Source organism: Hyaena hyaena, unplaced genomic scaffold, assembly GCF_003009895.1.
Source record: "Hyaena hyaena isolate Hyena2069 unplaced genomic scaffold, ASM300989v1 scaffold_57, whole genome shotgun sequence".
Taxonomy (NCBI): domain Eukaryota; kingdom Metazoa; phylum Chordata; class Mammalia; order Carnivora; family Hyaenidae; genus Hyaena; species Hyaena hyaena.
The window spans coordinates 1,583,235-1,598,583 of NW_024080690.1; the positions used below are offsets into that span (position 1 = coordinate 1,583,235).

At 43.5% G+C, this 15,349-nt stretch overlaps 1 protein-coding gene across 1 annotated transcript in view; it reads right to left on the reverse strand.

Moving 5' to 3' along the window:
- ZNF2 (zinc finger protein 2) overlaps positions 1-12,381 on the reverse strand; it is a 30,490-nt gene extending 18,109 nt beyond the window's left edge. Inside the window, exons 1-3 of the mRNA XM_039231699.1 lie at positions 12,225-12,381; positions 2,753-2,824; positions 1,234-1,360 (exon numbers count right to left, since the gene is read on the reverse strand). Of these exons, the coding sequence (XP_039087630.1) occupies positions 1,234-1,360; positions 2,753-2,824; positions 12,225-12,260 (235 nt within the window). The 5' untranslated portion in view covers positions 12,261-12,381. The remainder of the gene's footprint in view (positions 1-1,233; positions 1,361-2,752; positions 2,825-12,224) is intronic.
- Positions 12,382-15,349: the final 2,968 nt, after the last annotated feature.

The window sequence follows — 15,349 nt, forward strand, 5'->3', positions numbered from 1 at the left end:
GCCTGTGACAAAGGCTCAGTAGTGTCCCTTGAACATTTATCTGGTTTTCCTATTTGGCCAATTTAAATCCTTGACGTGTCTTGCATAAAATCTGCAATGTGACTCCGTTGACTGCCACCTACTACTTACTTGACACCTGTTTCTTTCTTTTTTTTTTTTTTAAATGTTTTATTTCTAGGAGAGAGAGAGAGAGAGACAGCATGAGCAGGGGAGGGTCAGAGAGAGAGGGAGACACAGAATTGGAAACAGGCTCCAGGCTCTGAGCTGGCAGTCAGCACAGAGCCCGACGCGGGGCTCGAACCCATGAACCTTGAGATCATGACCTGAGCGAAAGTCGGACGCTTAACCGACTAAGCCACCCAGGCGCCCCACTTGACACCTGTTTCTGAATCTGTACACCCTCTAAGCCTCTGGAAGTTTCTGAGAGATTCTCGTTACCTACAGGAGCCCAACTTTATTTCTCACGAATATAACACATCAACCTTTTTTTTTTTTTTTTTTAAAGTAAGCTCTTCACCCAACATGGGGCTTGAACTCAACAACCCTGAGATCAAGAGCTGCATGCTGGACAGACTGAGCCAGCCAGGTGCCTCTATCAGCAGTCATTCTTAATTGTCCCTTTGTCACACAAGTCTCTATAATTGCAAAGTGCGTTTTGTCGGCTTCTAAGACTGTCCTTAAGATAAACAGTCAAAATCAAATGCATTTCTCGTGACCTACTCTGAGGCACAGCCTTGCATCTCTATGCCCATAGTGCCCTTTTTAGAAAGGGAAACACTTCTTCCTCCCCTCCTCTGCTTCTCCAAGGATAAATTTTCCCTCAATAAAATAGCCCCTGTGGCCCCCCTTAATCCTCTGGACAGAGCGGAGTACGTTACCTGCCTGATAAGCTGGGGGAAGAATGGGGCATATGTGACTTAGCTTCTTCTGTCTGCCCCCCGTCTGGAGAGTGGGCCCTTTGTTTTGCATGGGCAGGCTGCTGAGCAAGGGAAGCTGGGGTTGTCCAACTTGCCTACGGCTCAGGGAGCAAGTCTGTCCAATGCTGGGGCTCAGGATTGAGAAGTCCACTGTTGCTGTACATCTAAGCCATAGCCTTCTACTCCTCCATGTTGTCTCTCAGTGCTTCAGAACTCAGGTGGGAGAAGAGGTATCATCTTTTAGCCCCGCAACCCCCCCCCACCCCCGCCATTAACACAGTACAGAGTCTGACTTCTTGTGGGAAGCTCTTCTTACCCAATGAGACAATGCTCTTATAGTTTTCCAGCATCACCTCCTTGTAGAGGTCCCTCTGAATAGGGGCTAGATGCCTCCACTCTTCATCTGTGAATATCACAGCCACATCCTCGAATGTCACTGATTCCTGGAAACACAATCACATTCTCCCTTATTCATAACCCTTCTCTTTACATGGACCAGACAAAACAGTCTATAAAGATGACAGCCCTAAGGTTGTGGAGGGAGGGTAAGGGACATGGTTCTGATAAAGTAGGGCTTGGAAGCACTTGGGGAAAGTGGCCTAATTCCCTGAGGCACAAAGTTCTTGGTTATAACCCTTATATACACAGCTGACCCTGTGAATATCATGGACTCTTTTTCCAAACTTACAGAAAACTTGTAAGAAAAGAACAAAGACTTCCTATGTACCCTTCACCCAGCCTCCCCAAATGTTAACATTTTCCACATTTGCTTTATCTTTCTTTCTCAGTACATACACATTCTGTCTTCCTCCTGAACTTTTTTTTTTTTGAGAGAAAGCATGTGCATGCATGCAGGGAAGGAGGAGAGAGAGAGAGACAGAGAGAAAGAGAGAGAGAAATCTTAAGCAGGATCCATGCCCTATGCAGAGCCTGATGCAGGGCCTGACATGGGGCTTGATCTCATGACTGTGAGATCATGACCTGAGCTGAAATCAAGAGTCAGACACTCAACCACCTGAGCCACCCAGGTGCCCCTTTTCTGAATGTAACTTGCAAACATGAGGCCTCTTTACTCATATTTTAAGAAAACAAGATATTCTCTTGCATAATCACAGTATAATTATGAAAGTCAAGAAAATAGCATTGATATTAGACTATAATCTACAATCTTATTCAAATTCCACCAACTGTATATTTTTTTACAAATCTGTAAAATCATGATGTTGATTAGACTGGCCTTAGGATCCCCTCATTTCACACTAATGCTTTGTGATTCTATAATCTTACCTCCAGGCCTAAAACTCCAATGTGTCTCCAGTGTGCTTTCAGACATTCTAAGTCACAGCATACAGTTCAAGATGGTGGGTGCTTGGTCAGGAACGAGGCAAGCCACACATCTCTACCCACACTCATCTCTCTTTAAGGTTCTTACTACCTCACTGAGATGCTCTACAACACGTATCGTATTCCCTGGCCTAACCCAACACTTCCTAGAATACTTGGGGTCTGCTCTCAGTACATACACAGCTGCACTAAAGGGAAGTCAAGACTAGAATGGTCCCCCAAACCATCCAAGCAGACCTGTACCAACACTTTCTGGTCAAAATCACTCAGGGGAAAGGTCACAGTATGCCTGGTGACAGGCTAATGGGCACACATTCAAGGCAAGAAAAGGTCACTGAAGGAAACCGCAAACCCAATGGGAAAGGCGCGTCCCCTGTGGAGTCCTTCATTCACCTGGTTCGGTTTGATTGCAGATGCTTCAGGTAGGCACAGAAAAGGGGTTACATTCTGGAGACTAATGGGGTATTCCAGAAACACAGAGTCCACCTCACCTGGCATCTGTCAGTTGGAGACCCAGCGGCCATTCCCTCCTGTATGCTCTCTTGGTAGAAAAGGGCAGAGTCCTAATGAGGAACAGGCGTGGGATGAGAAAGACGGTATGAGAGAGGCCAGTCTTGCAGTTTTCTGACCCATAAAGCAGGAAATCTCCAAATCCCAGTGAGTCACATCCCCATTCTCATTCCTAATACCCTACCAAAAAGGGAAGGCAAAGCAAAGCAAGGCCAGGAGCAACTCCACGCCACCCCAGAAGTGGAGTGAAAGACTGCGGATATTCCTATTCAGGACACAATGCAGTACATGTTTTACTATGATCCCGCAGGAGCAGTTCTGTTCCTGGGAACCAAGAACATATTAAGCTTGTACTGTATTTACAAGTTAACATTCACTACTGCCCTGTTACCAGATAAAAAGTCTAAAAAATGTTATAAATGATTATATGGATAAGATGTGTCAAGTGAACGCCCATAGTCTCTTTAAGGGAAAAATACCCCATTCACATCCCTGGGCTCCTGGCTTGGACAGCCATGTTTTCTTCTGCACGATGCTGCGTCTCACTCCGGGAGCCACATTGATTTAGGCCTCAGGTGGACAATGTGCAGGCTGGCTAGGAGACTGAGATGCGATCTAGCTTGAAAAGGTGACATCTTTCTTCAGGAACGTGAACTAAGAAATGTCAGGATGACAGGTGGGCGAGGAGCTAAAAGGATGTCATGAGGGACGGAAGTAGCCATGAGGATCAGGGGAGCCCAAGTTACCAGGAAGCAGAACCAGTGAGTACATAGGAGGCATGGTACAGTAAGACCAGACACGGCCGGGGGAAGAACAGCCTACTCACACCAGCAGTGGTACAAAGACCTAAGAGTTTTTACTGGCCTTGAAGTCCTTCAGTTCATGCAGGACCACCACTGAGCTCCAGTTTGCATACAGAACAGCCTTATTTATTCTTGGATTTACATAAGACTCTAAACCTCTTGGGCTTTGTGTGAATCCTTATCAGTCAACTCCCTTTACTGGAGTTTGCTGAGCAGGTCTCAGTTTCCCACAGTCAGGAGGAGTCTAATTAAACATAGTTGAATCAGACATTCCTGGGATTTGTGAGCGGAATGGGAAGTGTGGTCCCAGGAAGGAGGAAAAGAGATGGCTTGCAGACTATTCTCCTGCAGTCAAGGGGATGTATGTTCTGATCCTTGCTATTTATTTATTCATCAACTAACCAACACTTATTTAGTACCAACTTTTTATACCAAACACAAAAACTATAGGACACTGTCCCTGTCCTCCAAAAGCTTATAGTCTAGAACATAGGACAAACAAGTATCCCAAATAATATGTTGCTACCAGATGGATATGTACTATAAAGAGATACCCTGATGAGTGCCCATCAGGGGCTTGCCTAACCCAGGTAGGAGGCTGTAGGTTGCTTGGCAGAAGCAGGATCTAAGATTTAAGTTCTGATCTGGGGGAGGAGGTGGAACATTCTAGGTAAGAAAAATAACAAGTTTTTTAAAAACAAGGAGATGGGTCCTTACATGGAAAAGATTAGCAATTGTAAGTAGTTTAGAACAGCAGAAGTCTAGGCTGGGTGAGTGGTGCTGTGAGGAAAGATGAGGCTGGAGAAGTTAGGCAGAGGCCAGCCTGATCAAGGACAGCTTTGCATGGTCCCATACACAGAAGACGAACCACAGGCATGGAGATCACTGAAGGATTTAAACGCCGAAGTGTCATCATCAGATTTGTGTTTTAGAAAGATCATTGCAGGGGAGCCAGGGTGGCTCAGTCGGTTGAGCGTCCGACTTCAGCTCAAGTCATAATCTCATGGTTTGCGGGTTCAAGCCCTGCACTGGGCTCTGTGCTGACAGCTAGCTCAGAGCCTGGAGCCTGCTTTGGATTCTGTGTCTCCCTCTCTCTGACCCTCCCCTGCTCAAACAGCCTCTCTCTCTCTCTCTCAGAAATAAATAAAAACATTAAAAATTTTTCAAAAATAGAAAGATCATTGCAATTTGTATCATAGGCCTTGGAATATACATGCTCTCTGGCAGCAAACCTCTCCTAGGAGTTTGTCCTAAGGAAATAAGTGAGAATATATGCAGAGCTTTTTCTTAGTCATCATTAATACTAACCTTTATCGAGTGCTACATGTGGTAACATTTAACCATTTTACGTGTTTTATCTCATTTAATCCTTAAAATACAGGAAAAATTTGAAATATCTTATGTTTCTATCACAGAAGATATGATTAAATAATTTGTGATCCAGCTCATTCATACACTGTAATTCCATTTAACATCATCATAATAACTAGCATTTATTATTTAGCATTTGCTATTTACCAGGCACTGTGCTAAGCACTCTTTTTTTTTTTTTTAAGTTTTTTATTTATTTTGAGAGACAGAAAGCATGTGCAAGTGACGGAGGGGCAGAGAGAGAGGGCACAAGAGAGAAAGGGAGAGAGTGAATCCCAAACAGGCTCTATGCTGTCAGTGCTGAGCCCAATGCAAGGCTCAAACCCAGGAACCATGAGATCATGACCTGAGCTGAAATCAAGGGCCAGAAGCTTGGGGTGCCTGTGTGGCTCAACTGGTTGAGTGACCGACTTTGGCTCAGGTCATGATCTCATAGTTCATGAGTTCGAGCCCCACATTGGGCTCTGTGCTGACGGAGCCTGGAGCCTGCTTCAGATTCTGTACCTCCCTTTCCCTCTACCCCTCCCTCACTCACACTCTCTCTCAAAAATAAAATAAACATTAAAAAAAAAGTCAGACACTTAACCGACTGAGCCACCCAGGTGCCCCTGCTAAGCAGTCTTTCTAAGGATAATTTAATTCCCTACTCATAAATCAATAAGGTAGGTACTATATTACAGATTAGGAAAGTTAAGGCTTTGTAAAAGGCTGAAGTAGAATTTGAACCCATGTCTGTCAGTTTTTAACCTCTATGCTATAATGTGATTTTTGTTTTCATGCCAAAATAACCACATAGATAACAGACCAATAGACTAGAATACAACCTGCTAGCATATCCAAACATGTAGAGAAGTTTGATATACAACTGAGGTGGCATTACAAATCACCAAGGAAGGGGTGCCTGGCTGGCTCAGTCAGTAGAGCATGCAACTCTTGATCTCAGGGTTGTGAGTTCAAGCCCCATATTGGGCATGGAGCTATTTAAAAAAAAGAAAAAGAAAAAGAAAGAAATCACCAAGGAAAAGATCACTAGTGATAAACCGCAAATGACTTAAATGTTCATCAGTAGGATAAAGCGTGATTTTATGTGTGTGAGTTTGTGTGTATAGGAATATTATACATTAAGATGAAATAGAGCTGTAAGTTAATGATAGAGACAAATCACAAAAATAGAATTACTGAGCGAAAAATAAGAAAGCTTTAGAATTACTGTGTAATATTTACACAAAACTTAAAAACAGGTAAATAATATCTACAAAAATCTATATGGAGGGTGCACGGGTGGCCAGTTGAGTTGTCAGTTGAGTGCCCAACTCAACTCAGGTCATGATCTCACAGTTCAGGAGTTGGAGCCCAATGTCAGGCCCCTGTGCGGTCGGCACAGAACCTGGAGCCTGCTTTGGATTCTGTGTCTCCCTTTCTCTCTCTGCCCTTCCTGTGCTTGTGCGTGCTCTCGCTCTCTCTCCTGAATAAACATTTGAAAAGGAAATAATCCTTAAATATTAAAAAAAAAATCTATATGATTTTTTTGTGAGTTATATCTGGAGAGGGAGGGATATGGGATTGGTACTGATAACCAAGAGACTTCAACTTTGTGATGTTTTGTTTGTTAAAAAAAACCTTTAGGGTCGCCTGGGTGACTCGGTCGGTTAAGTATTCGACCTCGGCTCAGGTCATGATCTCGCCGTTTGTGAGTTCAAGCCCCGTGTTGGGTTCTGTGATTCCAGCTCAGAGCCTGGAGCCTGTTTCAGGTTCTGTGTCTCCCTTTCTATCTGCCCCTCCCCTGCTCACACTCTGTCTCAAAAGTAAACATTACATTTGTTTTTAAATTTAAAAAAAAATTCACAAATATTAAGAATGTACACTTAGGGGTGCCTGGGTGGCTCAGTCAGTTATATGTCCGATTCTTGATTTCAGCTCAGGTCATGATCTCAGTTTGTGGAACTGAGCCCTACATTGGGATCTGCACTGACATCGCTTCTCGGCCTTTTGGCTAAGATCAAGTGGGATCTGCACTGACAGAGCAGAGCCTGCTTTGGATTCTCTCTCTCCCCCCTCTCTCTCTGCCCTCCCCTACTTGTACTCTCATTCAAAAATCAGTTTACTTAAAAAGAAAGAATGCACACTAAAAATTACTTATTTGTGTATGTCCAGGCCTATAGGAAAAAGACTGAAACAATATATACTAAAATGTAAAAGGAATTTGACTGGTGGCATTACAAGTGACTTTATTCTATTTCCTACAATTCTTTATATTCTGATTTGTTTTTACAACAGTGCGTAATTACTTTTGTGTACAGGAAAAATAGCAGGAAGGAAAGGTAGTGTACAGAAAAGTTACCTGAGACTGCTACTCTTAGAAAGGTCTACTTGTGAAGTTGGCCCTTGGCTGGGGTCTGGGAACTTCGATTTTGGGAGGGTTCCCTAAAGAGAAGGGTGGTCCATTATGCCTAAATGATGTGCAAAGAATGTGTTTTATGCTGGACACTTGCTTTCCTTCTAGATGGTCTGGAATTTTGGTATGTGTTAGGCAGAGGGTGCCTACCTGACCTGCCCTCAATAAAAAATAACCTGGGCTCTTAGTCTCTAATGAGCATTTTGGGCTGGAACATCACACACATATTGCTGCATTTTCATTGCTGGAGAGGATGTGTTCTGTGTGACCCCTCCTGGCCCACCCATGAATTCCTCCAGATTCTACCTGTCTTTTCCCCTCATGACTGAGTTGTGGATCCTTGCAAGATCAGTCATCATCTTAGCTATGAGTGCAACTATAGGCTGCGTTCCACATCCTTCCAGCAAATCCTTGAATGTGCGGTGAACCTGGAGCAGCCATGCCACTCTGGAAGCTGCAGCAGAATGGACTAGAGGAGGGCAAGGGGGGAGGGGAGTTAGGAAGGACCAAGGAACAATCTCACAATTAAGTAAAAATGGAGAGAAACTGAACAAAAGTAGTGGCAGCAGAAATGAGAGAAGGGGAACTACTGTCAAGACATGAAGAACAGACAACAGACTGACTGGAAGAGGAGGCTGAAGGTGATGGGAGAGGTAAGGATGACTTCCAGGTCACTCGTTTGCACAACGGTGTGCATAATGGTACCATTGGTGGAGATGTGCAATGGAAAAGAAGGTTTGGCAGAAAAGCTAATGAGTGCAGTTGGGAATATTTAGAATTTGAGCTGTTCCCACATCTTTGGATAGGAAAAATCAGATGACTCTGGATTCCCTGGCCAAGTTGTAAAAATTATTATCGCTGAATGAAATTGTGTGGATTTTGAAAGACCATGAGTTAAATACTCAAAATAGAAAAATGAATATAAAGTATTAAAAACTGGTCATAATATAAACAAGGCAATGATTAAGCCTTTAGTTATATAAATAAGTACTTTGTGGGTTTTTTTTTCTATTAATTGTATGACTATTCACCAAGTACAGATATATCCTTAGGATATATACTTGTGTCCATTCATATAAGCATGAAAAAAAGAAACCTAGGAATAGGGGTAAACCAAGTAATCCCAGAAAGAGGACCTACAAACCCTAAACAGACTAATCAGTACTGAGGACAGAAGACAGAAGGGCACGTGCCCCTAATAAGGAATCCACTTCAGATTCTAAAGAGGCAAAGTAACCATGCAGACTTAATCCTTCCTTCCCCAGGCAGTGAACCCTCCATCTTGCCTTATTAATTATGAGATACTAAGAAGGTAAGTTTTCAAAAACACTGAAAGACCAGATCAATATATTTTACAAGGGGTTATTGAACGCTGGATAAGCAAAACTTGAAGAGTATTACCTTGAGGTGAACACCAGTTTGGAAAAATGCTTAAAACTTATGCAAAAGGTAAAAAATTAAAAGAAAAAACCTTACTAGAAAAACAAGTTTAGTAGAACTATAAAAAAAGAACTGGACCTGGGGAGCGATTGGGGTTTGACTCTTGTAAAGAGGAGGCAGAGAGATACACACACGAATGGGAACAGGCATCATCAGTAGCCTGCAAGGTGAACTGTTTAAACCGTATTCTTTTCTTTGTTAAGATTCCTCCATTTCCAGGATGGTCTTAAAATATTACCCTTGGGCCCTAGGGCCCTAGTAAGAGGTCAAAATTAGTATTTAGAGATACAGGACAGTATACTCATTAGGTGTACAGACTCTGGCAGACTGCCTGAGATAAAATTCCAGCTGTGTCCTGCTACCTGTATGACCTTAGGCAACTTTCTCAACCTCTGTCTCAGTTTACCCATCTGTAAAATTAGAATGATGAAGGGATCTGTCTAATACAGTTATTGTGATGCTTAAATATAGTAATATATATAAAGCATTTAGAATAATGTGCTAAGTGTTAGCATTAGCTAAAAGCTATGTTATAATCCTAGGAAGGTAGAAATCATTTAAATACTAATTACATGAAATTACAATTACAATGTTTTTGAGTTTAAGGTTTAAGTGTAGTAACAACTTTGGAATCAAAGTATTTGAGTATGTTTCCAAAGCATTTGATCCACATTTGATCAAACAGATCAGCTGAACCACATCTGAAACTGTAGCTGAAAACCAGCTCAGTGTTTAAATGCATAAAGATAATTTTCAAAGTTTCGTTTATTAGATTATGGCTTTCATAAAGTGAGCACTGAAAAATTACAAATGATGGTGAGTATCAAAGCTCCCCAGCCATTAAGTAACCAGTCAATATTCCCAAGGTGCTCATTATCTGTGGGCTCCCTGCCAGCCTGACTTCCCTCCTGGGCAGTCGCTTCAGTAGGTTCTTGGTGAAATTCAAGGCTCTTTAAATCCACCAAATTGACATGGAATTACTTCTGTTCTCTCTTGTCCTATTCCCAGTTCTCAGAATAGTTTTGGAGACAAAACTCTTCAAATTCTTATTCTCGATCTTCAAATAAGCCCCTGCCTGGAATGTTTTTAGTGTTCCCATCCTTGCTCTGTAGCTATTCCAAACCTCCATGGCTACCATTCAATTTCAGCAGAATACTCACAAAAGAGAGTTCCAGAGGAGGCAGGTCTGTGTGGTAAAAAGCAATCCACAGGCCTTTAATTATGAACTGTGAAGGCTTGGCCATATTACTTAAGCTAAAAGCTGACCCCCAGTTCTTTAATACCTACTTCACAGAGTAGTTATAAAGAGTGAATGAGACAGTTAATGTAAAGCATTTAGTTTTCTGTCTGTTCAATAAATGCAAGTTGCTTTCCTTTCTACTGCCCAACACCATCCCATTCATTCACTCATTCATCCTACTATTCAACAAGTATGTCCAAGCACCTGCTATGTGCTAGGTGGCATCAGGTATGAGGACAACAAAACAGAAATGTCTGTCTCCAGGACTTTACCTATGTGTCCTCTGTATCCTACTTTCTTTCCCACTACAGTTGCCTCTTAGAATCTGCTCCCGCATTAGCCAGTCTTTGTTTCTCCACCATCTCTCACCTCACCAACAGCTTCTTTTCCCACATCTTCAAACAGTACACCCCTCATCTATCTGAAACTATCTTCGCCAAAGCCCATGGCCTCTCTCTAGCAAAAGAGTTCTCATTTGGGTTTTCCTTTCATGATCAATCTTCTTGGTAACACATACCCATCAATTCTACCTACTCTTCTTGAATCCATTATTCTGCTCTTATCACTACTCACATCCTGAAACTGCATGCTCAAAAATTACTAGTGCATTTCTGATCTCTAATCCTGTAGTCCTTTTCTCCTTTTTAATTCTCTGCAGCTTTTGACTGTTCTGACAAGTCCCCACTTCTTCGAGTGGTTACTGTGATTGCTATGATCCTACACTAGCCTGACTTTCTTCCTACAAATAAAACTGCATCTCTGTGTGACTTTTTCCCAGTCCTGCCCTGGACACACGGACATTGCCCAATGTTCAGTCTTTGTACGAAGTTCTTCTCGCTATCCCTCAGAAAGTCCACCCACTTGGTGCTCCATTTTCCACCTCTACAGAGATGGTTCCCAATCTAGTCCCAATCTCTCTTCCAAACTTAACTTGCATTTCCAAATGACTCAAGTGTTGAATTAGGCATTCCACCGGCACCTCAAAACCATCTTCCCCTATGCAACTCCCCAACCAACCCCTCTCTATTGTTTCATTATTTTCCTAGATGCCCCCAATTCAAACTTTTACCTTTCTCTCTTCCCTTGATTTCAAATCAAATTAGTCACCAGATCCTTTGACTCTTCTTCTGCATTGTTATTTTTATCCTTTCCCACCACTGACACCACAATTCAGGTCCCTAACAACTTGTATCAGGACTACTTTGCATTCCTAGCCGGCTCCCTGCCACTAGTCCGTTTCCTCTCTCTAGTCCTAGATGTGACCTCTAGTGTCCCCAAATAGCTTTATTCCTGTCAGTCCCCAGACCAGAACCATAGAATCCACCCTGCGTACTGTGTTTTGTTCTGATTCTCTATGTCCTCACACCAGTGTACTTTTCTCCACCCTTGTCTCCCGTTATTCCTTGACATTTCACTCCAGCTAAAGTCAGTGCCTTCTCAAATCTGCCTAATGCTTTGCTACTTATTCCCTGTTTTTTTCACCTCAAATCCTACCTCCTGCATGAAAGCCCTTCTCTTCAAGGCCCCTAGCAACTAAAGAATGATAGTAAAGCATTTATTTTACCATTCATTCCTTTGAACTAGGAAAAGTTTGTACATGATGTTGTCAGCTGAAACAGACACATTAGGCATTAAGGTAGCTTTAATTATCGGTTTAATGGATAACCATATATGCCAAACCAAGAGCTTTAAGGACTGAATCTCAGCCTGGATTCACTAATATACTTTTTTAAATCATAGATATCTTCGAGATGTACTTACTTCGAGAACTGAACTTGTCAATAAACTAAATAATGACCATAGTTTTCAATAATGGACTTCAACCGCTTAAAATTTCAACTGCCATGGTTAAAATCAAGTAAAAATGTTCAATGATATAGTCTAATGACGTATCTATCCTTAAATGGTGGCCTCATACGAAGGCCCAAGGCAGGGGGCTAAACGAGACAATCTGAGACTCTTTCTGGGAAAGAGGGAGGGGGCGGAGTGGACGACCCTATAGATTTAGTGTCCATTCCACCCGTATTTTATTAAACACCCATTATGGGAAGAGCGAAAAGGGCGGAGGAAGGCTCCAAACTTCCAACCTGAAAGTCGGGATCTGGCAAAGAGTGACCTATGCTGAAAGACCACTAGTAACAGTGCCCACACCCCCACGGAACGCATGCAAACACAGCGGTCAAGGGGCAACTTTCCGTCCGCACCTCTCCAAGCCGGGACGTCCACACACACATATACATTCCGCAGGTTGGCTCCGCCCGCGTCACCCCGCTCCATTCCCACAGCACCTCCCCCAAGTTCTTAGTGTTCCCTTCTCTCCGCCGCTGCGCTCACTCGGCATCTCGAAGACAAACACCCGCAGCCCTCACCTCCGGCACTGAGTGCTCGGGACCCAGGAAGACGGCGCCTCTTCAGGTCGGGAGAACAATGCGCCTGCGCAAAACCGCTGACGTCCGCGCTCCCAATCACTGTTCGACCTTCTCACAAACTCCATTCCCCAGAAGTCTCAGCGGTCGGCGCGCTTCAATATGACGTATGAAATTCTGCGCAAGCGCGTGCTTCTGAGAAAGACGGTGACAGCGCTGAAGGGGCTAGCTAGGTCACAGCGATCAGGGAGCTGTAGCCGGGAGAGGGAACGGTTGTGGATATAAGGGAGGCTGATGGTCACCCTGGAAGTACTGCCTATGTGTGATGTCACGCCTCTACATTCCTCCGATGGAAGGGCCGTCCGAAGAAAGTGTGTGTGATTTTGGGACCCGTCCCTACCCTTGGTTTTCACTGCCCAGGAAGACCCAAGAACTACGTCTCCTGGCGCTTCGAAGAGGCTTGTTTCTGCTTCACCTTGTCCACTTTCAGGGATTTGGTTCTGAAATTTGGGCCGGAGACATGCAGAATGTTTCTGAGGACGAGGCCGGGCTGGAGGCAGTATGCACATTTTTGCGCCGGAAGAGGAGAGCCTATACAAACTGGGCACCCGGACAAAGTACCGACAAGTTTGAACGCACACCAGCCTTCCTGCCTTGGTACTGCTAGAAGGGCCCTGGTTGGAGACGTCGTAGGGATTCTCAACCTTGGCTGTATGTCGGAATTACCTGAAAAGCTTTGGACATATTGATACCTGGAATCCACTCAGGAGCGAGTTTACTAAGAACTTCAGGTGATTCTAATGTGCAGCTAAAAGCGAAGAACCATTGAGCTAGAAGACTGGAGATTACAGGAAGATGATAACATCCTACTTTGGGAACAAGTCTGCACTTTTATCAAAAAGCCTAAAATGCCAGCTTAGGCAAGGCATTGTTAAGACGCAGTACTGCCCGAAACGAACTCATGGTCCAAAGGAAGATCTAGAATGTAAAAGTATTACAATACAATGCAGTATTTTATACGTCACGTCTAAGACACTATGGCAGTACACCGAGGAAGCAATTAACGATGGCTAAGAAAGTTAGAAAAGGCTTCCTATAACTGCACTTGAAAAAGAATAATTAAGGGAAAAAAGTGCAATCTATGCAGAGAGAATAGCACCTGTAATAGATCTAGACTAGAGGCTAAAAGTTCGAAGAATTAGTAGCAAGATGAGTGGCCAGTGGGTGTTACGGGCTGATAACCATGATTTGGGGCCAGATTGGGGGTGGTTTTGTACAGGACTAAGGGTTTGGACCTTCGAAGATTAGGACTTGATTAAAGTCATGATGTCTAAGACATATTTTCTTGCTGTTCCTTCCTGTGTGGTGTTTGTTTTGACCTAGCCTTATGCTAAGAGTGGAAATTTTGGGGCGTTATGGCTACCTGCTGCTGTGTAACAAACAACTCCAAACTTAGTAGCTTAAATCATCTGTATCATGCTAATAGATTGTGTGGGTGAAGAAACTGGACAGGGCACTGTGGCAATGGCTTGCTTCTGCTTCATTACTTCATGATTTCTGGACCCTCAGATGAGAGGACTCAAACGGCTTCCCTACTCACTGGAGTCTGCTACCTAAACTGGCACCTGTGGCTGGGCTCCCCTGGGGCTGTGGGCCAGAATTTCTACTTGTAGCCTTTCTTTGTTCTTGGACTACTTCACAGTAGGTGGTTTCAGGGTAATCAGGCAGGGTATATGGCAGCTCAGGGCTCCAAGAGAGTGTCCCAGTGAGCAAAATAGAAGCTGCATGGCCTTTTATGACCTACCTTTGAAAATCAATAGTGTCATTTCTATGTACACTATTGGTTGAAGCCATTATAAGCTTGCCCAGAGTCAAGAGGAGGCACCACTTCTCAAAGGGAGGTATATGAAAGAATCTGTGGCCATTAAAAACAAACCTGCTGGGGTGCCTGGGTGGCTCACTTGCTAAGTGTCCAACTGTTGATTTTGGCTCAGGTCACGATCTCATAGTTTGTGGGATTGAGCCCTGCATTGGTTCACGCTGGGGCTCACGGGGCTCACAGAGCCCACACTGACAGCATGGAGACTGCTTGGGATTCACACTCTTCCTCCCTTTATGGGTGTTTCTCTATGAGAAGTAGGGGTGTGGTTGGAATGTAGAATGAAGACATGGTTCAACTCATAATTAGGGACTCTGGCTAGTAGCTCTGTAGTGTCCCTATTTCAACCAACACTTTTGCTCTCCCTTGCAGTTCTGCTTGTTTGTGTTGCCTCCTGAAGTTGCTTCTACCAGCAATCTTTGCTCTTCCTAGGTCACTTCTTGCAGTTCCAACACCCCTCTTCTTGGACACTCTGTGGCTTTATTTTTCTGAGGATCTTTTCTTAGCTGCTGCTACCTAGTACTCTGTGTCCAGATCTACATCTTCCAATATCTATCTATTAATTAAACTACCTCTCACAGAAGAAAGCACCATCTCTTAATATCATGGGGCCTTTTTAGAGGTGTTACCTTAGAGGAATAGCATAGGTCCTTAGTGGTATTTTCAGTTTTATCACTCAGTCTATGGGGGAAGGAATGGTTGGTTGCCTAGCAAAGAGGTTTGACTACTTAGTGGTAATATTGTTTTCTTCTACCAACTTTCTTTCCTGGAGTGCATGTATATCAACAGAAGCTGGGTGATGGGGTGAAAGAGAAATATTCAGGCACAATTTCACACTGTACCTGAAAAAAACACTGCTACTTCTAATACCCAGCTCTGATGCCCGATTGGAATAGCTTTTTACTTCTATGTTTTTGTTTTTGTAATACCTTTTCTCAAAATGGCCACCATCGGGGCATCTTTAGTCCACCCTCAATGGCTGTAAATACCCAAGCCCTAATTGTGAACATGTTTCTGTTTTTACCTTGGGCTCCCAATCCAGGAAAGTTGGAGGTTGTGTGATGATGGATGTCTGACCACAAGA